This window comes from Ovis aries, chromosome 25 (assembly GCF_016772045.2).
Source record: "Ovis aries strain OAR_USU_Benz2616 breed Rambouillet chromosome 25, ARS-UI_Ramb_v3.0, whole genome shotgun sequence".
Lineage (NCBI taxonomy): Eukaryota > Metazoa > Chordata > Mammalia > Artiodactyla > Bovidae > Ovis > Ovis aries.
In genome coordinates, this window is record NC_056078.1 from 15,803,978 (window position 1) to 15,829,402 (window position 25,425).

General features: G+C 38.6%; 1 protein-coding gene and 1 long non-coding RNA gene across 3 annotated transcripts in view; both read left to right on the forward strand.

Moving 5' to 3' along the window:
* LOC132658626 (uncharacterized) overlaps positions 1 to 10,768 on the forward strand; it is a 32,876-nt gene extending 22,108 nt beyond the window's left edge. The window contains exons 3-4 of one of the 2 annotated variants that reach the window (XR_009598491.1): positions 8,830 to 9,242; positions 9,882 to 10,768. This is a non-coding gene — a long non-coding RNA (uncharacterized LOC132658626). The remainder of the gene's footprint in view (positions 1 to 8,829; positions 9,243 to 9,881) is intronic. The other variant, XR_009598492.1, reaches the window with a different exon arrangement.
* A 1,475-nt stretch (positions 10,769 to 12,243) lies between these two features.
* Positions 12,244 to 24,492, forward strand: CDK1 (cyclin dependent kinase 1; the record flags this gene model as incomplete). Its single annotated transcript, NM_001142508.1, is given in 8 exon segments — positions 12,244 to 12,314; positions 14,778 to 14,839; positions 17,340 to 17,496; positions 18,272 to 18,395; positions 20,418 to 20,588; positions 21,675 to 21,838; positions 21,950 to 22,091; positions 24,145 to 24,492. Coding segments are annotated over 7 exon segments (894 nt in total). The 3' UTR covers positions 24,244 to 24,492.
* Between the last annotated feature and the right edge of the window lie 933 nt (positions 24,493 to 25,425).

Below are 25,425 nucleotides of genomic sequence, written 5' to 3' on the forward strand. Positions count from 1 at the left end.
AATACTGTCTTCATTTCTCATTAGGTGATCTCTAAGGCTCCATCAGCTTTAACACTTTATTGTCTTATAAATGATTATTGCCTTTGCAAATGCTCAGAAGGCAGTGAATGGGAAGCAAGCTTATTTTTGGTTTTGGAGTTTTATTATATATTTAATGATAAAAGAGGATGGTCAACTCAGACATTTTCATGACCAGGCAAGTTTACAAAGTGTCTACTCCTACACTAGAACATGCATTTTTGATATTCAGTAACCACAGTACTGGTGCCGTATTTCATTTGAAATTTCCGTTTGCTCTGCTGATTTCTTTGCATTCCTTTCCTTAAACTGCTGAGGAAGGTATTTATAAATCTTTTCAAATACTATACTTTACTCCAGAGATGTATTGATTGTAGACATAATCATTCTAGGTGTCTCAGTTTGGTTTCTTCCTTTCCTTCCTTTCTTTTTGCTTAGTAAAAAACAAGGTCATTGAAGAGAGTTGTTCTGATATGAATTTTCATATATAGTGATCTTTGCACTGTGAAGCCTTGGAAAGTGTTAGTTAAATGGCAGCAGCTTGAAATTGCAAGTACATTTTAGTAGCGGTACATTCCCTTTTAGTTCGTGGTCATTGTCCAGGTGGCTCGGTGGTAAAGAATCTACTTGCCAAGCAGGAGACATGGGTTCCATCCTTGGGTTGGGAAGATCCCCTTGAGAAGGGCGTGGCAACCCACTCTAGCATTCTTGCCTGGAGAATTCCATGGACTGCGGAACCTGGTGGGCTATAGTCCATGGGGTCGCTGAAGAGATGGACATGACTAAATAGCAGCAGCAGCATTGTAAAAACAACACAAAGCTATTTGGAAATGCTTTTAAGTAACCACACTTTCCATCACATTGAGAGAACAATTCTGTGTCTATTTCTTTCTAGGATAAATTCATGCTTTTATAAACTTGCTATCATAGCATATGTGTCTGAGTCTGTGGTATTTGATTAAGGGAAATGTCATAATTTACTGGTTAAACTATTTCCCTATTAGATTTCTAGACTGGCTGTAAATTGTTTTTCTAATTTTTTACTATTAGAAAATGTTGCAATCTGCTTTTCCAAATATATGACTCTTATTCATATAAAATTTTTTCCTTATGATGAAATAATGTTGGAGGAAATACTAAATTTCCAGAAACAAAAAAAACCAGCCTGGTTATTTTAGCTCTTCAGTGCTATGTTACTTTCCAAAAGGGTGTGTGTATGTGTATAAAATAGAGCAATACAGCACAGCAACATATGTTTTAGGATATTATCTATAATGAGTATACCAAAAATATACTTTTTCCCACTTAAATTATTTAACCAAGAGAAAACACCAAAATTAACTTTTACTAATTTTTCTTTTCTTCTTCTCTCCTCCTCCTCCTCTTTCTTCTTCTTCATCTTCTTTTTCTCCTTCTTCCTTTACAATAATCAATAAGAGACTTGGATGTAATATTCTAGATTCAATTTTTTTAAAAAAAGACTTTCCATTCAAGGCCATAATTAGATATTGGTTATTGTGAAGAAGCTAAATACTGACTAGTTTTCTGGGCTTGCAAACTCAGCTAGATCACCTTTTAAAAATGGGTACTTTGAGTTTACTCACTTGTCTAAAGATGTTGTTGTTCAGTCACTCAGCCACGTCTGACTCTTTGTGACCTCATGAATTGCAGCACACCAGGCTTCCCTGTCCTTCACTATCTCCCGGAGCTTGCTCAAACTCATGTTCACTGAATCAGTGGACCATCAGTGAACCAACGAACTATCTTGTCCTCTGTCATCCCCTTCTCCTCCTGTCTTCAATCTTTCCCAGCATCAGGGTCTTTTCCAATGAGTCAATTCTTCGCATCAATTGGCCCAAGTATTGGACTTTCAGCTTCAGCATCAGTCCTTTCAATAAATGTTCAGAACCGATTGTCTTTTGAATTGACTGGTTGGATCTCCTTACAGTCCAAGGAACTTTCAAGAGTCTTCTCCAACACCACAGTTCAAAAGCACCAGTTCTTCAGCGCTCAGCCTTCTTTATAGTCCAACTTGCACATTCATACATGACTACTGGAAAAACCATAGCTTTGACCAGACAGACCTTTGTGGGCAAAGTAATGTCTCTGTTTTTTAATATGCTGTCTAGGTTTGTCTAAAGCTACAATCTACCAAATGTACTTGTCATATTTTTCTTAGCCATGGAATAACTGAATCAAGCTTACAACCATTCCAAAATATAGACAAGAAAAATACTTGGCTTGTAACCAGTAGAGATGATAACAGCTTCATCTAGTCTACCAGTTTGTCTCTACTACCCTCTAGTGGAACTGTAGTCATAATAGCCTTACAGCATTGCCTCCAGATTTAACACACACACACGTGCACGCACACACACGTGCACGCACACACACGTGCACGCTTGTACGCGTGTAGAGCATGTGTGCACGTGTGAGTGTGTGTGTGTCTGTGTAGAGATTTATAAATTTCTGCCTTGTAGAGTTGGTCCCAGCCTTGAATATGAGAAATGCCCGGAGGGAGTTATCTATCTTTTAACTGGCATTCTTGTTCCTCTTCCTGGTGGCTCAGAAGGTAAAGTGTCTGCCTACAATGCGGGAGATCTGGGTTCATTCCCTGGGTTGGGAAGATCTCCTGGAGAAGGAAATGGCACCCCACTCCAGTATTCTTGCCTGGAAAATCCCACGGATGGAGGAACCTGGTAGGCTGCAGTCCATGGGATCACAAAGAGTCGGACACAACCAAGCAACTTCACTTTCACTTTCTTTCCTGTTCCTCTCTCTTCCCACACTAATCCTTTCTGGGGAGCACTGCCAGACCAATCTGTTTAAAGGGGAAATGTGATCCTATCACTCCCCTGCTCAACAGAGTGAGAAAACCTTCAGTCCTTCCTTTTGGGCTTTCTGAAGTGCTGCTGGTAACCTTCCCCACCGTGACCTCCGAAACTCTTCACGATAAGAATCCGGCTCTCCTTTCTGCTCTTCTACCCCCTTACCTCCTGTCTCACCCCACCTTCCAGCCAAATCCCACTGCTTGATGTTCTCCACTTCTGGCCTATGCTTTCCCTTTCTGCTTACCTTGGAGACGCCTCTAATAGTCATCTCCGACCCACCAACTTCCTTCTTCCATCTCTATTTGCCAGAATTATGCTCACATTTCAAGACTTCTTTCAAATGTCACTGCTGCTGCTGCTACTGCTAAGTCGCTTCAGTCGTGTCCAACTCTATGCGACCCCGTAGACGGCAGACCACCAGGCTCCCCACCAGGCTCCTCCGTCCCTGGGATTCTCCTGGCAAGAGTGCTAGAGGGGGTTGCCATTTCCTTCTCCAATGCATGAAAGTGAAAAGTGAAAGTGAAGTCGCTCAGTGGTGTCTGACTCTTCAGGACCCCATGAACTGCAGCCTACCAGGCTCCTCCGCTCATGGGATTTTCCAGGCAAGGGTAGTGGCGTGGGTTGCCAGTGCCTTCTCCATTCAAATGTCACTACTTACTTAAAAAAAAATTTATTTGACTTCACTGGGTCTTAGTTGCTGCGTGTGGGATCTAGTTCCCTGACCAAGGATCGACCCTGGGCCGCCTATATTGGGAGTGTGGAGTCTTAGCCACTGGACCACCCAGGGATGTCCCTCAAGTGCACTTTCATTCAGTGTGATCAAGCTCCCTTCATCAATTTCACGCAAGCCAGATACATCTCTGACACTATGCCAGCTGTCATGTATGCTATTCTCTTTGCCTGGTTGTTCTTCTCAGGTGTCTCCTTCAATTCCCATTTAAACTGAAATTGGCTTTCCTTCCCAACCCAATGCAAGGGTCAGGTCATTTAATGAAGCCTGACCTGCCTCCCCCAATTTTTTTTGCTTCTCTTCTGTGACCTTAGCAATTCACCCAAGTCTCTGTTTCAGTACCCACCGCCAGAACTATTTTTGTGATCAACACAATCAGGAAAAATCCTGCATGTGAAGCGTTTACTAGGGGTGATGCATTGATCTAAGTAAACATTTAATGGATTACCTCATGTCATGCTCAAAGCAACACAGTTGGTTGCTAATACTATTGTCATTTGAGTAAATGAGGCGCAGAAAATGAAGTGACTTGCTCAAAGCCACAGAGAAGTTAAGGGCAAGAAACAAGATTTAAAAGGATTTGACCCCAGGTGATCTTTGGGCCTTGAGCTTTTTTTTTTTTCTAATTAAAGTATAGTTAATTTACAATATTGTGTTAGTTTCAAATGTATAGCAAAGTGATTCAGTTTTTCATACATACATATTTTTTCTTTCTCAGATTCTTTTCCATTATCAGTTCAGTTCGGTCGCTCAGTCGTGTCCGACTCTTTGCGACCCCATGAATTGTAGCACACCAGGCCTCCCTGTCCATCACCAACTCCAGGAGTACACTCAGACTCACGTCCATCGAGTCCGTGATGCCATCCAGCCATCTCATTCTCTGTCGTCCCCTTCTCCGCCTGCCCCCAATCCCTCCCAGCATCAGAGTCTTTTCCAATGAGTCAACTCTTCGCATGAGGTGGCCAAAGTACTGGAGTTTCAGCTTTAGCATCATTCCTTCCAAAGAAATCACAGGGCTGATCTCCTTCAGAATGGACTGGTTGGATCTCCTTGCAGTCCAGGGGACTCTCAAGAGTCTTCTCCAACACCACAGTTCAAAAGCATCAATTCTTCGGCGCTCAGCCTTCTTCACAGTCCAACTCTCACATCCATACATGACCACTGGAAAAACCATAGCCTTGACTAGACGGACCTTAGTCGGCAAAGTAATGTCTCTGCTTTTGAATATGCTATCTAGGTTGGTCATAAGTTTTCTTCCAAGGAGTAAGCGTCTTTTAATTTCATGGCTGCAATCACCATCTGCAGTGATTTGGGAGCCCCAAAATTATAGGCTATTGCAAACTATTGAGTACAGTTCCCTAGACTAAACAGTAGGTCCTTACTGTTTGCCTATTTTATATATAGGACTGAGTATATATTAATCCCCAGTTCCGAATTTATCTCAACTCCCCTCCCACTACCTCCCCACTATCCCTGTTGTTAACCATAAGTTTGTTTTCTGTCTGTGAGTCTATTTCTATTTTGTAAATAAATTCCTGTGTATCATTTTTGGATTCCACATAGAAATGATAGAGTATGATACTTGTCTTCATCTGACTTATTTCACTTAGTATGATTCTCTCTAGGTCCATCCATGTTATCGCAAATGGCATTATTTCATTCTTTTTTATGGCTGAGTAATGCTCCTTTGTATACATGTATCATATCTTCCTTATTCATTCCTCTGTTGAAAGACCTTTAGGTTGCTCGCCTGTCTTGGCTATTGTGAACGGTGCTGCTATTAACATTGGGAGCCTGATCTTTAACTGCGATGGTATAGCTAGCCGTTCCAGAGGGGCTTTTTGTCAGACAGTGTCTCCTCCTCCTCCTTTTCGTTTTGAGAGTGCTGTTTGGGATTGGTTGGGGAAGAAATATAAAACGATTTCTGGGGTAGGAAAAGGTATTTGTCTTGTCTTGTTGAATGAAAAGCTCTACTTCCCTCTTTTTCATTTTATGTTTCCCCATTTGGACTTTGAAGTTTGGGGACTTGCATTTGATTCTTGCTTGTAGGCCAGTTATTCAAGTTAGCGCTTGGGGCATAATAAAGGCTTCATAAAGTTATCAAATGTTATTGAAATAGCCGGTATCTTTCTCTCTTTGTCTTCAGTTCAGTTCAGTCCTCTCAGTCGTGTCTGACTCTTTGCAACCCCATGGGCTGTAGCAGGCTAGGCTTCCTTGTCTATCACCAACTCCCGGAGCTTGCTCAAACTCATGTTCATTAAGTTGGTAACGCCATCCAACAATCTCACCCTCTGTTGTCCACTTCTCCTCCTGCCTTCAATCTTTCCCAGCATGAGGGTCTTTTCCAATGAGTCAAGTTTTCACATCTTGTGGCCAAAGTATTGGAGTTTTAGCTTCATCATCAGTCCTTCCAATGAATATTCAGGACTGATTTCCTTTAGGATGAACTGGTTAGATCTCCTTGCAGTCAAGGGAAACTCAAGAGTCTTCTCCAACCCCACAGTTCACAAGTATCAATTCTTCGGTGCTCAGCTTTATTTACAGTCCAACTCTCACACCCATACATTACTAGTGGAAAAACCACAGCTTTGACTAGGTGGACCTTTGTTGCCAAAGTAGTGTCTCTGCTTTACCTATGCTGTCTAGGTTGGTCATAGCTTTTCTTCAAAGGAGCAAGCATCTTAATTTCATGGCTGCAGTCACCATCTGCAGTGATTTTGGAGCGCCCCCTCCCCCCCCCCCCCAAATAAAGTCTGTCATTGTTTCCACTGTTTCCCCATCTATTTGCCATGAAGTGATGGGACTGGATGCCATAATCTTAGTTTTTTGAATGTTTAGTTTTAAGCCAACTTTTTCACTCTCCTCTTTCACTTTCTGAATGTTGAGTTTTAAGTTAACTTTTTCACCTCCTCTTTTACTTTCATCAAGAGGCTCTTTAGTTCTTCTTTGCTTTCTGCCATAAGGGTGGTGTCATCTGCATATCTGAAGTTATTGATATTTCTCTCAGCAATCTTGATTCCAGCTTGTGCTTCATCCAGCCCGGCATTTTGCATGATGTACTCTGCATATAAGTTAAATAAGTAGGGTGACAATATACAGCCTTGACATACTCCTTTGCCAATTTGAAACCAGTCTGTTGTTCCATGTCCGGTTCTAACTGTTGCTTCTTGACCTGCATACATATTTCTCAGGAGGCAGGTAAGATGGTCTGGTATTCCCATCTTTTTAAGAATTTTCCACATTTTGCTGTGATCTACACAAAGACTTTGGCATAGTCAATATAGCAGAAGTAGATGTTCTTCTGGAACTCTCTTGCTTTTTCAATGTTCCAGTGGATGTTGACAATTTGATCTCTCGTTTCTCTGCCTTTTCTAAATCCAGCTTGAACATCTGGCAGTTCTCAGTTCACATACTGTTGAAGCCTGGCTTGGAGAATTTGAAGAGTTACTTTGCTAGCGTGTGAGATGAGTGCAATTGTGCAGTAGTTTGAACATTCTTTGGCATTGCCTTTCTTTGGGATTGGAATGAAAACTGACCTTTTCCAGTCCTGTGACCACTGCTGAGTTTTCCAAGTTTGCTGGCATATTGAGTACAGCCTCTTTGTCTTATCTGAATGTATTAATAACATCACTTTACCTTGTATTTCCTCAGTACTTGGCACAAGGTACCAGCTAAAGGAAGATATTTAATTAGCACAAAAGAAGTATGATCACTTGCTGCGTTTTTCTTATCTGGGCCTCTCCTGTCAAGCTCAATGAGAATAGATATCTAATTCATCTTTGGATATTTGGTTGCCACCAAATAATACAAGATAAACTGAAGAAACTCAAATATTTGGTGAGTGGAGCTGATAGAGTTTGGTTTGTTGTCATATTTCACTCTCACATCACTGGTATAAACTGATGCACAGCCAAGAGCCAAACAACTAATGTTCATGGTAGAGAGGAAAGCCTCGGGTGCTACAAGGGGCCTATCTCATTTTGAAGGATAGAGTAAATTATGTTTCATAACATCTTAGCAGTAAGAGGATGTTACTCTAACTTTGCTCTTTGAAACTTGCCAATTATAGTAAACATTTTGCTTGAAGCAGAATATTTCATGGTATGAAATCGCAGGTCTGTATCAATCCAGATGACAGTTTATTTAGGTAAAATAGAACCTCATTTCGTTAACACCACTAGAAAAGAGACTTTTACATTAATCCCTTAACTTACTGATTAGAGACATAGTTACAATCCACTGCCCTGGTTTATCAAAGTGACTTTTCAGAGAATGATTAAAAGAATTACTTCTAAAAAGAAAAAAGAATTACTTCTCACTATAAATTTTTAGCTCTGGCAGAAAGCCCTATACTAGGCATTAATGGTATTGTGATAAAATTTAAGAGACATTACTAATTCATTCAAATTAGTAAAAGAATCTCAGATATTCAGCTAAAACAACAGCCCTGATAGTTTCTCCTGGCTCCAAATATGTATGAAAATGCTTGCTAGTTTCAGAGTTCAGTTCTCCATGAAGCTCATGAAACTTATGTATCAGGATTCTGCCTTTGCACAGCCCCTTCTGGTCTCTGAAAGAGGTTTTCACAGGGGCATGTCTTTGTAAAATGTATAACAAGATATTTTAAACAGTTTGTTCACACTGCTGTTTTTTTTCCTACTTCAATTCCCAGTCAGTCACACTTTCCCACCTGTCCAGTGACCTGTCCATGAACACTGTTGAGATTCAGCTCAGGAGATGCTAAATTGAAGATACAGGTAGTTTAAGATGAGTTGTATCTAACACTTCCAAAAAACACTTTACTTTTGTTATCAGAGAAATGCCTAACTGAGAAACAGTCATGATAATTCAGTGTTTTCAGTCATGATTAAAAGGTCTTGGGATCTTTCTCGGTAAGAGGGGCAGGGGAAAGGGGGTGGGGGACATCCTGGTGGTCTGGTGGTTAACTCTCAATTCTTCCAATGCAGGGGGCATGGGTTCAATCCCTGGTCAGGGAATTAAGATCCCACATGCTGTGCAGCGTGGCCAAGAAATTAAAAAAAAAAGGTTTCAAAACTGTGTGTCTTACTTTTTCTACTATTTTACTTTCTGAATTAATGAAAAGGAACAGTCTTTTCCTTTTGGATACTTTTTTAAAAACTGCTCTGAATTTTATCCCATAGCAAAAGAGGCCTTGGCAAGATTCATTTCCTCATACGTGCATTTCTTCATACATTCATCCATTTATCCATTTATTCATTTTTGACCTAGGTAATACACCCAAACGGAGAAGGCAATGGCACCCCACTCCAGTACTCTTGCCTGGAAAATCCCTTGGACGGAGGAGCCTGGTGGGCTGCAGTCCATGTGGTCGCGAAGAGTCGGACACGACTGAGTGACTTCACTTTCACTTTCCACTTTCATGCATTGGAGGAGGAAATGGCAACTGACTCCAGTGTTCTTGCCTGGAGAATCCCAGGGACAGGGGAGCCTGGTGGGCTGCCGTCTATGGTGTCGCACAGTCGGACACGACTGAAGCGACTTAGCAGCAGCAGCAGCAGCAGCAACACACCCAAATGGTTCAAAATTCAAAAGCTCCGAAGCCTTCCTCCCATCTCTGTGCCCCAGGCATTCTCCAACTCCATACAGGCACACAGTTATTAGTTTCCTGCATCTCCTTCCAGGTATTTTACATATTTACAAGCAAATGTTTCTCAAACATTTTTACCTGAAAAAATACTTGTGTTTGCTTGGGCTTCCATAACAAAATACCGCAGACTGGGTGGGATAAACAACATAAATTTATTTCCATACCATTCTGGAGGCTGGGTCACAGTGTTGGCAGGGTGGGATCTGGTGAGAGCTCTCTTCCTGCTTTGCAGATGGTGACTTGTTCTGTGTCCTCACGCGGAGGAAACAGAGTGATCGAGGTCTTATAAGGCCTTCTTATAAGAATGCTCATCCCACAGCAAGTTCTCCACTCACATGATCTTATTTAAAAGTAATTACTCTTCCAAGGCCCCATTTTAAAAACCACCATATATAGAGGTGTGTTAACACCAGAGGGCTGCAATGCACAAATGAAAGGGTGGGGGGTAAGGAAAAACATAGTTCAGTCCATAGCAACACTTGTATCTCAAAGCCAAACAAAACTTCTGTGCAATGGCAATGGATCTCTGCACACCCCCTCTTCTAAATGGAGGTCACCAAAATATGAATATGAAAGTTTGGGGAGCACATACCTTCTTATCCTCTCTGTTTTAGTTGTGTTTTTTTTTTTTCCCATGCCACTTTATATACATTTAAAATTTTTTACTTTTCAGGTTCCTCCCTGCGGCATGTTCCCTGACCAGGGATCAAACCTGCGCCTCTTGCAGTGGAAACAAGGAATCAATCGCTGAAATACCAAGAAAGTTCCCTAGTTCTAAAATACTGTTGCAAAGCTGAACCTCTTCCGAGCAGCCTCTCAGAAGAGCATTTAGGGCTCTTTTAGATTCTGACTCCAAATTCCCTTCCCTGCTTAACACCTAAGGGGCCCTCTACCCTCTGATCAAGGCACCCTAAATTATATGGGCAGACTTCAGGGCTTTACTCATACAACTTCTGCCTGGAAGGCCTGCCTCACCATTCCTTCTCCAGTGTTCCTGGAGAATGTCATATCCAATGTTTCTTCAAATGTCACATCCTCTTTTTGAATTAGTAATTTCCTCCTCTATGTTCTCATGTCACCTTAGAGCATAAGTTACAGCGTAAGTGCCAGAAGCAAGTTACAAGTAATGGTTGTGTTCTCCGACTCCCAACATCTCAAGCAGGAAAATACCTGACTGATCTTTGTGACATTGTATAGAAGTTGACCCAATGAACAGTCAATTGTATTTGCCAAGATGAGAGCCTAAATTTAGAACAACCCCTGAACCCTTGTGGCTCAGCTGGTAAAGACTTCCCCTCAGTGCGGAAGACCTGGGTTCGATCCCTGCGTTGGGAAGATTCCTCTGGAGAACGGAAAGGCTACCCACTCCAGTATTCTGGCCTGGAAAATTCCATGGACTGTATAGTCCATGGGGTGGCAAAGAGTTAAACATGACTGAGTGACTTGCACTTCGCTTCATCCCACCTGAAACTTTAAAAGATAACTAAAAACAAATAAAAACAAGCTGCAAAAATAGAGAAAGATAACTGAGTTAAATTTAAATAAAAATCTAGCATGAAAGTGTGGAAGCTTGTGGTCTTCTTTATGCTGAATGTCAAATGTATATAATGAATTACTAGCTGTTTTTAGATGATATAAATTAAATCCTTTGCTTAAGCCTCTCAGAGGGAAAGCTATATATATTTATTCTTTAAAATTAGTACCCTAAACTAGCAGAGAATAGTCTTCTCTAGAACACAGTTTTCATTTTATTTAAGGCAATTTAAGGCAGTTTTCATTTAAAATGTGAATTTGAGATTTTAAAAATAAGTTTTAAAAGTTATTAGGTTCAGGCCAAGTTTTCCCAAATCTCGTACTTCTACTATGAATTTAAAATATTCTGTCACCCAGGAGCACAAAATTGCCAAGGTTGAGTGTTTGTGCCACATATAGGGGGCCATGTGATAAACTTATTCCATTCCTTATCCTAATCTGGATCATCAAACACATAGTTGTAGAGGGCATGGTAATCAGTATTTGTTCCAGATCTCGATACAGTCAGTGGAAAGACTCTTACTATCCTCAGTTCTATTTTACTTTTTTATTTTCTTAAAGACTTAAGAATGATGTTCAGGTGCAGAAATCTCTTTAGGATATGGTGGAGGGCAATGAAAGAGTTTGGGGATACGGGATTATTTAAAGTGTAATTTAGATCTTTTTCTTCTCCCACAGAAGTGTGAATTTTTGTGTTTTTAAGAACATTTAAAATTCTGATGTGAGAATATTTTAACATTTAAGAAAAGAAAAATTTTGCTTTTTAATTTTTAAGTCAAAATGTTACATAGATTTTAAAAATGAAATTTAAAACAGTGAGGTGAAAACAGCTCAGCCATATATGTGTGTGAAATGTGACAAAAATGTATCTAACTCATATTCATATATATATTTATATATATATGAAAAGTTTCTTTACCCTGTTGAGGACATCTTTCCTAGTTTTCTATTACCTCTTTCTATTAAAACAAACTTTATTTGTTTTGTTTTTTGGCTGCCTTGAGTCTTAAGTTGAGCATGAGGGATCTTCCCCTTGGGACATGCAGAATCATGCTCTTTGACCCAGACTGAGATTCATTATTTTAGAAAAGCATAAATATACATTAGCTTTCAGTATCAGAAATGAAAGTAATGGGATCTGGATTACGTGTAGCACCACTTCTGTGATGAACTATTTGAATACCTCAAATTTTTATTGTGCCAATATTGGGAGAGAAAAAAACCCAACCCTGAGAGGACAGTAGATTTCTTATGACTAGAAACAATAAGACGACCCTATCTTGGAACGCGCTTGCGCTCAGACTCAGTTGGCGCCCGCCCTTCTGCTTTTTCTCCAGCCGCCGTTTCCTCCACCTTTCGCGCTCTAGCCACCCGGGGAGGCCAGCGTTAAGGGAAGCTAGGCTCTGATTGGCTCCTTTAAAAGTCTACGGGCTATCTGATTGGTGAATCCAGGACCCTTTAGCGCGGTGAGTTTGAAACTGCTCGCACTTAGCTCCAAAGCTGGCGCTTGGAAGTTAGGGAGAGCGTCGCCGACTTGGTAGCCGCCGCAGCTTTCGCCGCGGGATAAAGCCGGGTAGCGTTGGTGAGGTCAGGGTGTTGCCTATGGGGTGTCCACTCGGAAGGGCTGGCTCGCGGACCTTGGAGGGGGAGTATTAATGAAGCAGGTGATAATTGGGAGGCTGGGCTCTGGGCAGTGGGGTTCTGCGTACCGCCAAGCCCGGCCTTAACCGGAGGCCCCGGGCCTGCGCATGGAGCGACGCCCAACCTCGGCTTCAGTGGGAGGCGTGGGGGAGCCCAGCCCGGCCAGGCAGGGTTGGCATTGCTGTGGTCTCTGAATTGCAATCTGGGGTCGCGGGCGGCTGAGGAGGCTTTCTGGGGTTGATGGAAGGCAGATTTGTGCCTTCGTTCGCCGACACCAAGCGCTTGTGGAGTGCCAGGCTCTGCCCTGCAGCTCCTAGCTTCGCCTCCGGGAGTGGAAAGCAAGATTGCAACTCAGCCCGGTGCTCGGGCCTGCTTCTAATCCCAGGTGGTCACGGGAAACCGACCGGAAGAACTAACTTGTGGGCCTTCTCAGCTTGCCTCTCTGCTCCCATGACCCTAGCTTACCTGGAGCTTTTAAGAACACTTATCCTGGGCATAGACCCCGAGAGAACTTGGATTTTTTGGATTTTATTTTATGCTTGGTGGTTGTTACATACAATGGAATTGGCAAAAACTGGAAATCTAAGAAACGCCGAGAGTTAGAAACGTGTCATTTAAAATCCTTTAATCAGTTTTAACGTGCAGGTCTTGCTTTCTTTAAAGACCTGGAGGTGTCTGGGTGGATGAAGCCATTGGTATTTTACATCCTGCCACTAGGAATAGAGGAGGCATTCAAAAGGCATTACGAAGCCACATCCTTTATTTAAAATAGTTGCAACCAGGGAAAGGTGAAAGAGTAATTGAACCCAGCTTTGAAATTGAGTTAGTTTTCAGTTATTTTGTTTAAAATAAGCTCCACAGTTTCATTGTGATTTGGGCATATTACAGCTGGATATTGAAGAAAAGATAGTTAGTCCTAATCCATTGCCATTTGTAAAATTGAACATTTTTAAGATGGCCAGAGTAGTGCAATTTTGTTTATTTAAAAAAGTTTATCTCTGCTTGTGTCTGGAATGATTTTGAAAAAGAATGTGAGAAATTTAACTCAAGGGTCAATGTAACTTAAGGTTCAGTGACCTTTATGATTTTATCAGTGATATAAAATGATGGTTTGGGCTTCTGAAGTTGATGTTTCCATGGCAAACTTACCAGGAAGTCTTGAGTATCTGGTTGTCATTTGGGCTTTTTTTTTCTTAACCATTTTTTTGTGTGTGTGATTCAAGTATATGGACATTCTTTGTTCTTGACATTGCATGGGATATAATTAGACTTTATGTATGGAATTGCCCATTTTCTTTTAGAGTGCTTAGTGATATTTCCTACTTTACAAAAGGTATCTTGAAAGTTTTTTTTTATCATGTTTGTGTTACGTGACTCCTGACAACAAGAGAAAGATAAAAACTGTCATTTGAGCAAGTTGAAATGAATATACTTTTGCTGCTTTAAATATTTTCTAATGGTTGAACAGTGTGACCACATTTTAGCTCCCTACTCATGTCTTTAAAAATTGTTTATTAACTTCATAAAAGTATCATGAAGCTACAAATTCAAGTAGCATTCATTGCTAAACTATTTGGGTATAACTGGCGCACATTGATGAGCCTTGGAAGTCTTATGTAAAGAACATCAGGGTTTTCTTTGGGACGGATAGATGTTGATGTCTGAATTTGAAAGTTAATTTTGAAAGAAGCCCCCAGGTGGCTCTAGTGGTAAAGAACCTGCCTGCCAGTGCAGGGAACATAACAGACAGTGGTTTCCATCCCTGGGTCAGGAAGGTACCTTGGAGGAGGGCATGGCAATCCACTCCAGTATTCTCGCTTGGAGAATCCTATGGCAGAGGAGCCTGGCAGGCTCCATAGGATCACACAGAGTCGGACACTGAAGCGACTTAGTATACCAAAGTTATCCAGGTATAGGATATACAAATATTTCCAATGTTTCAGAAGCTAAGAAAGGTGGGAGAGTCTTGAGCTCTTCCCCTTGTAAATATTGTTTTAATAGAATAGCTAATATTATGGAAAAATTTTTAAAAATTTATTTGTATTTGGCTGCACTGGATGTTCATTGCCACAAGTGACTTTCTCTAGTTGAGGCAAGTGGATGCTACTCTCTGTTGCGGTGCACCAGCAAGGTGCACAGGCTTCAGTAGTTGTGATGCTTGGGCTTAGTTGCCCTGTGGCATGTGGAATCTTCCTGGACCAGGGATTGAACCTGTGTTCCCTGCATTGACAGGTGGATTCCTATCCACTGCACCGTGAGGGAAGTCCTATTATGGAAAGTTAGTACTGCTCTAGGCACAGTGGGAAATTCTTTACTTGTAATATCTTATCAATAACTTAAAAGCACCCTTTGAATTGGTGACATGTGATCAAATAAGCTTTTCTTCTCATTTTAGGATCTACCGTACCCACTGATTAACTATGGAAGACTATACCAAAATAGAGAAAATTGGAGAAGGTGAGTGGCTTTAATAATATACAAGGAATTTTAAAAATGATTTAATGGTTTGACATGTAAATATTCAAATTCAGTTTTTAAAGTATCCAACAGTCATTAGTACATTAATATATATGTTCTCATATATATATGCTATATATAGTAGCATAAGCAAAAAAAAAAAGTTAACCTTTCAAGAGCACTGAAATTATTCTGACATGTCTCCCTACCAGCATCCCTCCAATAATCTTACATTCTTCTAATACTAAACACTTAAAGCAATACATCTGTGTATTTTTAAAAAAACACTATTGCTATTTTGTAGGTGTGTTGAGAGTGTTAGGGCAGTGAAATTATGTGCTTTAGTTTTAAGTATGTCTGCATATACTCTCTGAAGTACTAGTCAGGGTCATGTATTTCATTTGGTAGTTAATGTCTTCATGTCTTTTGAGTAAAATAGTCCTCTTGTCTTTTTCCCCCTTGACATTGAGTTTTTGACTACCTAATTCATTTCTTAAATATATCAGCTCTTATTTCAATCATTACCAAGTTGTTCTGTGATTTCCTTCTAAGTTAACAAAAATAATTCATTGAACTCAGGCAATAATTTGAACCCCTTTTGCCTTTTTAGATCACAGAGAACGTAACTATATGCATGATGTGGAACCTTAGTTGGCATTTAGCAGATACGCTATAACCATTTGTTGATTAACAGTTTTTCTGTTTATTGTTCAGTCTCCATAATTTGCCTATATTGAAGATTTTTAAATTTTATAATGCTTCAGTTCAGTTCAGTCGCTCAGTCGTGTCCGACTCTTTGTGACCCCATGAATCGCATCACGCCAGGCCTCCCTGTCCATCACCATCTCCCGGAGTTCACTCAGACTCACTTCCATCGAGTCGGTGATGCCATCCAGCCATCTCATCCTGGGTCGTCCCCTTCTCCTCCTGCCCCCAATCCTCCCAGCGTCAGAGTCTTTTCCAGTGAGTTAACTCTTCACATGAGGTGGCCAAAGTACTGGAGCTTCAGCTTCAGCACCATTCCTTATAATGCTTAGTTCATTTCAAAGTGCGAGTCAGGAGAGACAAAGAGCACTTGCGATGTCTAAAACTCAATTCAGTATATACTGAGTGTTCACTATAAGTTAATCAGTGGCTATTATGAGTAAATTTTAGGACCAGGTGAATGTTGTACAATTGAGTGAGAGGTAAGAATACTTTAAAAAGTTTGAATTTACCATTAACTACTAATTTGACCATATTATGTAAATGACTGATCTTCCTGAGTCTTAACAGTGTGCTGGGTGAGGGTGCTACTGGCTTACCTACTTTTGTGTTTAATGCAAGTATAATTTACATCTGAAAAATGTACAGATTCTAAGTGTACAGAAGGTCCACCCACGAAGGATGGTGGTGAAGATCAAATAAGATCAGTTCTCCTTTATTTTTTTTGACCTCACAATGCAACTTGTGGGATTTTAGTTCCTTGAATCAGGGATTGAACCCAGGCACTTAGGAGTGAAAGTGCTGAGTCCTAACCACCGGACCATCAGGGAATTCCCAGATCAACTGGTTACCCAAAGCACAACTACTCCAAATTTCATCAAAATAATATACAATGGATTTTATGTTAAGTTAGGTTTTTAAAATGACACCATGACACAGACAATTGGATAGAATTTCTCTATTTAAAAAGAGTTTATATAGCATCAGTTTGTCACTGAGCAAACCATCCTTAATATTCTGATCAAACAAGTAGATCATTTATTTGTCAGTGGTTCTTATCCTTTTTTGAAATACTACTAGTTTTGGAGAAACTCTTAAAAAACTATAAAATAGACTTCCCTAGATATAAATAAGTCCCTCCTAATCGCTTTTGAAGTTACACTGATATCATAGGAAAAATAGTAAAGCTATTTAAGAAAATTTTCATATAATTAAGGGAGTCAAGACCTCCCTTAAATTGTCCAACCCCAGATTAAAAATCACTTAGCTGGGGGATTCAGCATATCATGCATGCGAACTTGTGTTTAGCTGACTAGTCCATCTCCCTTACTGCCTTTTCCATTCGGTGCCCAACCACCCCAGGATCCCTTATATTGAAATTGCTGCTCATTAGCTAAAGCCCATACATCGGAATCCATGTTCTCAACTTCCAAATGGATGTGAGGCTTCCTGCATTTATTTTATGCCTACCTTGGGTAGGATATTTGACAGGACATATATTCCAATTTGCAAATGATCCTTTTTCTCTAAAATGTGCTGGAAAATTACTAGTAATTTGAATTGTATGGGGAACCTGTGATGACTATATGGCTTTTCTAAACTGCAGATAGGTTAGGTTGTAATTAGCCTCTTCTTTCAGAAGTGATGAGAGTATAATTATGAGTGAGATGCTTCCTTTGTGGCCACAGCAGATGTTTCTATCATGTGACACCTTAGGGAATTCAATCATCTTTTTAAAAATTTTTTTAGTTTGTGGAGGTTGTCACATAGCAGACACTTACTTTGTCTATTTCAGGTACCTATGGAGTTGTGTATAAGGGTAGACACAAAACTACAGGTCAAGTGGTAGCCATGAAGAAAATCAGACTAGAAAGTGAAGAGGAAGGGGTTCCTAGTACTGCAATTCGGGAAATATCTCTATTAAAAGAGCTTCGTCATCCAAATATAGTCAGGTATGGTATAATATCTGAATTTGAATCATTTTACGCATGCTATTTCACAAGTGAATTTCATTGTGAAAATTTTTACAGTTGATTAATTTCTGATCGAACCTTTCTGAGTGGAATAGAATCCTATTTTTGTTCACTGAGAATGCTGGACATAGAAAAACTTAGGCTTTTAAAGCAGGAATAGAGTTAGAGGGGCTTGGTGATAGAGATTAGTAGTGGGGGCTGGAAAATCAGGATAAACTGGTTAAGGGAGACAAGGAAGTCTTTTTTCACAAAGCTTTGTCACTGTTCCAACTCTGAGAGCTCTGGTCTTTAAGGATTCCTTAATCAGCGACCTGAGATAGGTAGCTAGATCAGGTGAAAGTTAGGATTTAACTGCATTTTGGGAGCTTGAGATTGTGAACAACTGGTAAGGTTAGATAATACTTTAAAAAGTTAATTTCTATGATTTGCCTCAATGGAAAGACAAACTCTTAAGCAACAAGTAGTCAGCCTAGAAATATTCTTCTGGACTACAGGCCATTTACCAAGTTAGCACCTGTAATATCACTTAATTTTCAGTTGCTGCCCTGAGGTTCCTTTCTCAAATTCTAGTTTCCGGTTTCACTACTAGGGAAGGTACCACTCCTTCTATTCCAAAACAGTATAGCATGAATTTGTTACCGTAGAAATTTCTTATGGCCTACTTTTTCTAATAGCAACTATGATGTGTGTAAGAAGCCATTTTATTTTGTGAGAGATCAAAAATGTTGAGATTTGTAATTGTTTTATTTTTCAGTCTTCAAGATGTGCTTATGCAGGATTCTAGGTTGTATCTCATCTTTGAATTCCTTTCCATGGATCTCAAGAAATACTTGGATTCTATCCCTCCTGGTCAGTTCATGGATTCTTCACTTGTTAAGGTAAGAATCTTGCCTAATTTTGTTAGTGTTTATCTACTGTGAATGTAAAGAGTCTACGCTTTAGAAGTGCCTGTGTTTCATGAGAATATACATGGAAAAAGTGTTAGAAAGCAGAACAAGGAAGAAAAGGATGTTTCATTAAAGAATAGTTTGTTTTTTCTCACTTGGTCTACAGGTTAGGTTGTTAACAGTCACCCATTTCGTTACTGGATAGTGCTTCTGGTTGTAAAGTGAAAAGTGCTGCCTGAAAAACCATGAAAGAGCTAACGTGTGTTGTTGGAAACTCGGATATTCTGTTCTCTGTCAGTCAGATATGTGTAAAATAAAAGAACAAAAGCCTGCGACAGGGTGATGCTAGCAGGCAGTTGCATTTTATTCTGGATTTGAGTATATATTTTGGTTAATTTATTGTAGAGATTAAGTTTCATTTAAATTTAAAGTAATTATCCTTATACCATCTCTACCAAACCACTCCTCAGATGTAGCCTTTGTTTTATTAGTAATCTTAGAGATAACTTGTATGTCAACTTTGTATGTGTATATACATAAACTTTTTCTAAAAATGGGATTTTATATATATATTAGGATATATGCATTACTTTCCCTTTTACTGTGTAAAACGTTAGTCTACGTAGGTCTGCCCATCTTTCTAATGTCTGATATAATTGCATAAAAACTGGTTCCCACTGGTGGACGCTGAAGTTGTTTTCCAGCTTGGTGACTCATGTCCTTACGGTCAGTGCTGCAAGGACTATCTTGATATTCCTGTGTATCTTTATAGGAGTCTCACCACTGAAATCAGTGGGTTGAGGATGTTTATTTACACTTAAAATCTTGATAGTGCCAGTTAACCCTCTAGAAAATTAGACCAACATCATGGTGTATGTATATTTTTTAGCACACTGTCATTAATCTTTTTGATAACGATACTATGTGAAAGATGCATTAACATCATTTTGCCTTTTGTTTAACATTTTTTATTTCTTAGCCATCTTATAAACACTACATATTTTTCACTGATGATTCTGTTAGGATACTTTTTTCACTGGTTTCTAAGAGCTTTTTATTGGTAATGTGTTAATAATAATTCTTTTATTCCTTTTTTTTTGTCTTTTGTTAATGGTGTGTATATACCATTAGTTATTTTTATAATTTAACATACTTCTACAAATCAGTACATGACTTTTTAATGTCTTATTTAAGTCTTCCTCATGCAAAGATCACATGTATGGGAACAGTACATGACAGTGTTTTTCTAGTGGTTTCAGTAGATTACCGTTTCTCCTTTTGTCTTAAATTCTAGGTGGATCAAAGATTTATTTTGATGTAAGAACTAGAGTTCTTAATTTTTTTTCCAAATGCTAGCCAGTTGTTCCAACTGATTGGTTTTATGTATTTTATAATATTGAACTTTATAGTCAATACTATATTTTATATTTCTGTAGTACCCATGTTGCTTCAAATGTCAGTTACATTGTGTTGGCAACAAGTATCTTACAAAACACTTCTCTGAACTGCTAAACAATGTTTTGCCATAATTATATCTATTTAAATACAGTCATAATATTCTATTTTTTAAAAAATGTGTGACCAGTGTTTCCAAAGAGGAAATGAATATATAAAGATAAAAGATAGAAATGGAAAAGACTAAACTTACTCAAGCAGAACTAGAGTTGCTATAAGTATATAAAACAAAAGTTTAAGAAACTCTCTATATAGAACATTACCTTATTACTTAAGAAGTCGGGACCAGAATAAGTAAAAGAAAATGAAATGAGTGTCTATAAACGTTCCCATAAGGTGAATATCTTTGTCTTATTTGTATAAACATAATACTTGATATAAATGCTTCTCACCCCCCAGATACGTCCCATTAGTCTCAAGTGGCCTGAGAACTTTTTTGGTAAATTGTTTATTTCTCTGCAATATAATTTCTTACGTCTTTGAAAGAAGGCTGCCAAGATTATTTAGAAAATCATTTCATCATGTGGCTAAGTTTCTAATTTATATTTCCTTCTTCAGAGTTATTTGTACCAAATCCTACAAGGGATTGTGTTTTGTCACTCTAGAAGAGTTCTCCACAGGGACTTAAAACCTCAGAATCTATTGATTGATGATAAAGGAACAATTAAACTGGCAGATTTTGGCCTTGCCAGAGCTTTTGGAATTCCTATTAGAGTGTATACACATGAGGTACGTTTTTTGGTGCTTTTGTTATGTGTGATTGAGGGATTGTTTTCTGTATTCTTTAAGACAAGAAAAAATACTCAGAAAGATTTCCAATCTGTGCCACTATCGGTTTATTGCCTCTCTAGTCTAAAGTAACCCTTCATTGTCCGCTGTGTGAAAATGCATCTGAAACTTTTGAGTGTTTTTCCTTTGCTGGGATGTTACCTTTGACAGTAGAGGGTGCTAGAGAGGCATTGCAGGAAGGAGTCATCTATTCTTACAAGTCAGTCTCCGATTATTACAATCCTCTGTTACAGTTACTAGTCCTGTATAGTAAAGGTTCCCTGTTCAAATTACATGTGATTTCTGTCTCTTCCTGTCTTGAGAAAGAGTAGTTAAAAGGTATAACCACATTTTGTCCCTGGTATATTGATGACTTGGCTTTTTGTTTGCTGTTTCTGGAGGGAAAGGGAATGCTGAATCACAGTTAAGGATTATTGGGAAGCCTTGTCTTCTGTGGAGTTGTCTACCCTTGTGCTCAAAGACTTCCTCTAGATCAAAACTTGTGACTGCACCTCTGGTCAGATGTCTTGGCTCCTTTTTAATCATTCCTTTTTATAGTTTTTCCCATGGATCTGTAAATATATATTATTTGGTTTCCACTGGTTTAAGTAGACGCTGTTGCCCTCCATTGTGATAAATTGGATATGCTAAAACAGCAGATTGGTGCTAGACCACTAATAAGCTGTTGTTTGCCTTGGTTGTGGTTTTATCTTGTAAGCAATGCAGGCACTTGTACCGTTTAGTGTCAGCCCAAATCCAGTGTCATTGTGCTTTTGTTTTTAACTGAAAGCTGTCTTGACTGTTTTGATCCTTGCCTTTTACTGATTTGAAAAGACTTGGTATGCTTTTATGTTTTCCTCCTTAGTGAATATAACTTACAAATGAAGTATTTATCTAACATTTAGTATTGTGTATAGTTAATTGGCTTTCAAACACTATCAGAGACAATCGTGCAGCATTCTAAAGGACAGTCCTAATATAAATGTTTACATTTAGGTAATTGAATGTGCCACATTTATTCCAAGTAAGGTATTTTCTTTGTAATAGGTAGTGACACTCTGGTATAGATCTCCAGAAGTGTTGCTGGGGTCAGCTCGCTACTCAACTCCAGTGGACATTTGGAGTATAGGTACCATATTTGCTGAATTAGCAACGAAGAAACCACTGTTTCATGGGGATTCAGAAATTGATCAACTCTTCAGAATTTTCAGGTATTTTTTATTTACGCTTGAGCTGTTAAGAACTTTAAAATTAACATGTAGATAGCAAGAATTATGTTGATGCTTTAACTTGTAAGTTTTTGTTTTGCTCTGGCTTTTTAGAGCTTTGGGCACTCCTAATAATGAAGTGTGGCCAGAAGTGGAATCTTTACAGGACTATAAGAGTACATTTCCCAAGTGGAAACCAGGAAGCTTAGCATCCCATGTCAAAAACTTGGATGAAAATGGCTTGGATCTGCTCTCGGTAAGGAATGCCCTTTATATTGGTTTTAACACCTTGGATAATTAATTCTGAATGTACTTAATTTTGTCTTTACCTAGGAAATAGGAATGAAACCAACATTTGTTGAGCTAGACACATAGCTGTTATGTCTGTTATGTTTATTACTAGCTGCATTTTAATATATGTGCTGCTGAAGCAAGCACATTACTAGTTCCATTTTAGATATGAAAACCTCTAGTGGTTTTGAGAGGAGAATTTGGCATTTTTTTTGTTGTCCTTGTTGATTTGTTTTTAATCTGATAGATAGCTATAGGTACTCTGAAGGAGAGGACAGGGTTAATAATAACGCTGTAAGTGACTGACTTGGAGTGGCCCTTGTTTCCAGCTTTTTTGTCTTAGTATTTACTGGTTTTTAGTTTTTCGACATAGGTATCTTCCTTATTTTTTCATATTTTTAGTTATTTAAGCCTTTGCTGCATGACTTTCCATTTCTCACCTTGTGCCTCATTTCCACATCAGATAGGTTAGCAAAGGGATAAATGTAGTTCTTAAAACTTTCGCCTGTATTACGTTGCTGTTCCAACTAAACAGCTGTGTTCTTTAAAAATAAGACAAAAGTAGTTTGTTAGGATAAAATAAATTGTCCTAGACCTGCCCCAGGAAATTTATTCTAGAACAGTATTTAAATACTGAGGTGTTAGAAGGAACTAAATCTTATGACTCTCAGGTAATGTAATTCCAAAAAAGAAATTTTGGTAGGTTACTAAACAAAGGAAAAACATCTATTGCTGTATCGTCATACATGTGTTCTAATTGATCTTTGGGCCTCTTTGACAGGTTACAATCATGCCGTCAACTCCAGCTCAGATTTCCCAGATGCTTACAGTGCAGTCCAGGGTCCTTTACTGCCTCTGATATTTTGTGCATCAGTATTGATGATGTGATGTAAAAGGCCCTCTGTATTCCTGGTTCAGTCTGGGATTCTTGAACATATCAAAGAATGTCACTTTAGTTAACCAAATGAAAATCGTGTTGTCAATCACGGTTCCTTAGTCTCGCCAGTATTGACATCGTGGCCTGGATCAGTTTTTGCTGCTGGAGGGAGTCCTGTACATCGTTAAGATACTTAACAGCATCCTGTTTCTGTGCCCTCTGGATGCCACTAACACGTTTTTATCCCACTTGTGACAACCCCAAATGTACCTACACATTGCCAAGTATCCCGTTAGGGGCAGTCTCACCAGGTTGATAATTCCTACTGTAAACCATATGTTAGTCTTGGTTTCAAATTTCATCTTTCTCACTTGTAAGCTCTCTGAACTTCGGCAAGTTCCTTAACCTCTTTGAGCCTCAGTATTCTCATTTGTAAAGTGGGACTAATTCCTACCTTATGTTGTCAGGATTAAATAACATGAAATGAACAAAGTAGAGTGCTAGCTATAGAATAAGAGCTTAAGTGGTAACAAGATAGTAAAAATATCTCTAGGTTGGCTTATTGATTTAGTTTTAAGATTTCTTTAAGATACATTTTAACTTTATCCAGCCTTTTCTGCTGATGTGTAGATAAATGTTAGCACTTAAGTTTTCTGACCATAGTTCAGGTAGTGACTCATTTTAACTCTGTTTATAGCATAGTGCACGCTGGTTTTGTTTTTCTTAGGAACTTGCTGGAAGCTACATTAGAAACCTCTATAGTTAATTAGCAGAATTTCAGGAGTGTTGTAAATAACTCAGAGGGCCTTTTAATTCTCGAAGTAAATGTAATTAACTAGATAATCTTTCTTAAATTTATGCTTTGGTTTTAAAGTTATCCATGAATGCTTGTGTCTTAAAATGTAATTTATAGCAAAAAGGTTATCAAGATATTTGTGATTTAAAGAATAGATCATTTTAGAGCTAGAGGGTGAGGTAAAACATTCATGTGGTTTGGTATTAAACTAATGGGAATGTTCATTTAGTAGTTTTTCTTTAAAATTATTAGCATATGGCTTATTGGTAGAAAAATAAGGCTTTTGGGGGATTTTTTTTTTTTTCTTAAATAAATAACCTTTTAAAATATCTTTCCTTCACACAGAAAATGTTAATCTATGATCCTGCCAAACGAATTTCTGGCAAAATGGCACTGAATCATCCGTACTTTAATGATTTGGACAGTCAAATTAAGAAGATGTAGCTTTCTGACAATTTTCCTGTGTTGTGTCAAGAGCAGATAATTGTATTTTTACTGTTCCTATCTGTTTTTGTCCTGTGTATTTTTCTTTTCTTTGTTGTAAAACTTAATCTGTACTTCATCTTCTGATTTCAAAAGTAACTTAAAAAATGTAAATACTGTTCTATATGAATTTAAATATAATAATTCTGTATATGTTTGTAGATCCCACTGTAACAGCTGTTTGTTACTATAATAAAACTATATAAATCTAGTATTGATGTCAGGAATCAGGAAATTTTTGAGTTAGCTTAAACCATCTAAAATGCTACCCCAGTCTTCTTTTCTTGTTGGAAATACTAAAATTTAGGAAAGTGTGCTAAATTCAAAGTTCATAATGCTTTGAAGTATTTTTATACTCTGTTTAAATTTTCTTGTCAGTTTCTTGTTATGTGGTAACTATACAACCTGCCTAAAGATGAATATTTTTCTACTGGTATTTCAATTTGTGACCTAAATGTTTAGGCATTCAGAATGAGAGAACTATCCAGATTTGAGAGATGATGCTTAATTTATAGAGGTTTTTAGTAACTTGTAAAACTAACATTAGTATATGCCAAAGCTTGCTAAGTTTTACAGTCAGAGATCAAGGGCTGTCCACAGCAGGAAAGAACAGTTTAGAAAATTTATGAGCTATCCTATTTTTAGGTAGGTTATGAAAGTTCTTTGTCTGAGTGAATTCTTGTGCTTTGGTCAGAGGTAATAACCATACAAAGGAGTTGCTTATCTTGGCTTTCAAGTCTGACTAAAACTCTTTGCAAATTTTGACATAGTTTAGTTTATTAGCAGCCTTCTTAGAAGGTTCTAACGTATAATTATTTAGCCAAGATCACTAGCTTTTGGAATTGTTTAATAATGCTGCTCATTGTGATTTTTACCTGTACGTAGCCTAATTTAGATTGTTTGTTAGAACCAAAAGAAGTGTCTCTAAAAATAATTTTTATCGTTTTTAGTGTACATTTATCCATTGGCTGCCCATATGCTCTGTTTTTCATGCTGGTTACCCATGACCGGAATGAGCCTTCTTGTGTGGCTGATCCAGTTGAGTATGTAATGGGTGATCTACCTAATCTTGTCTTCTAATTTTTTCACTTGAGGAGAAAGTATGGGTCACTTTCTTTCGCAACAGGGCATAAGGTGAGAGGT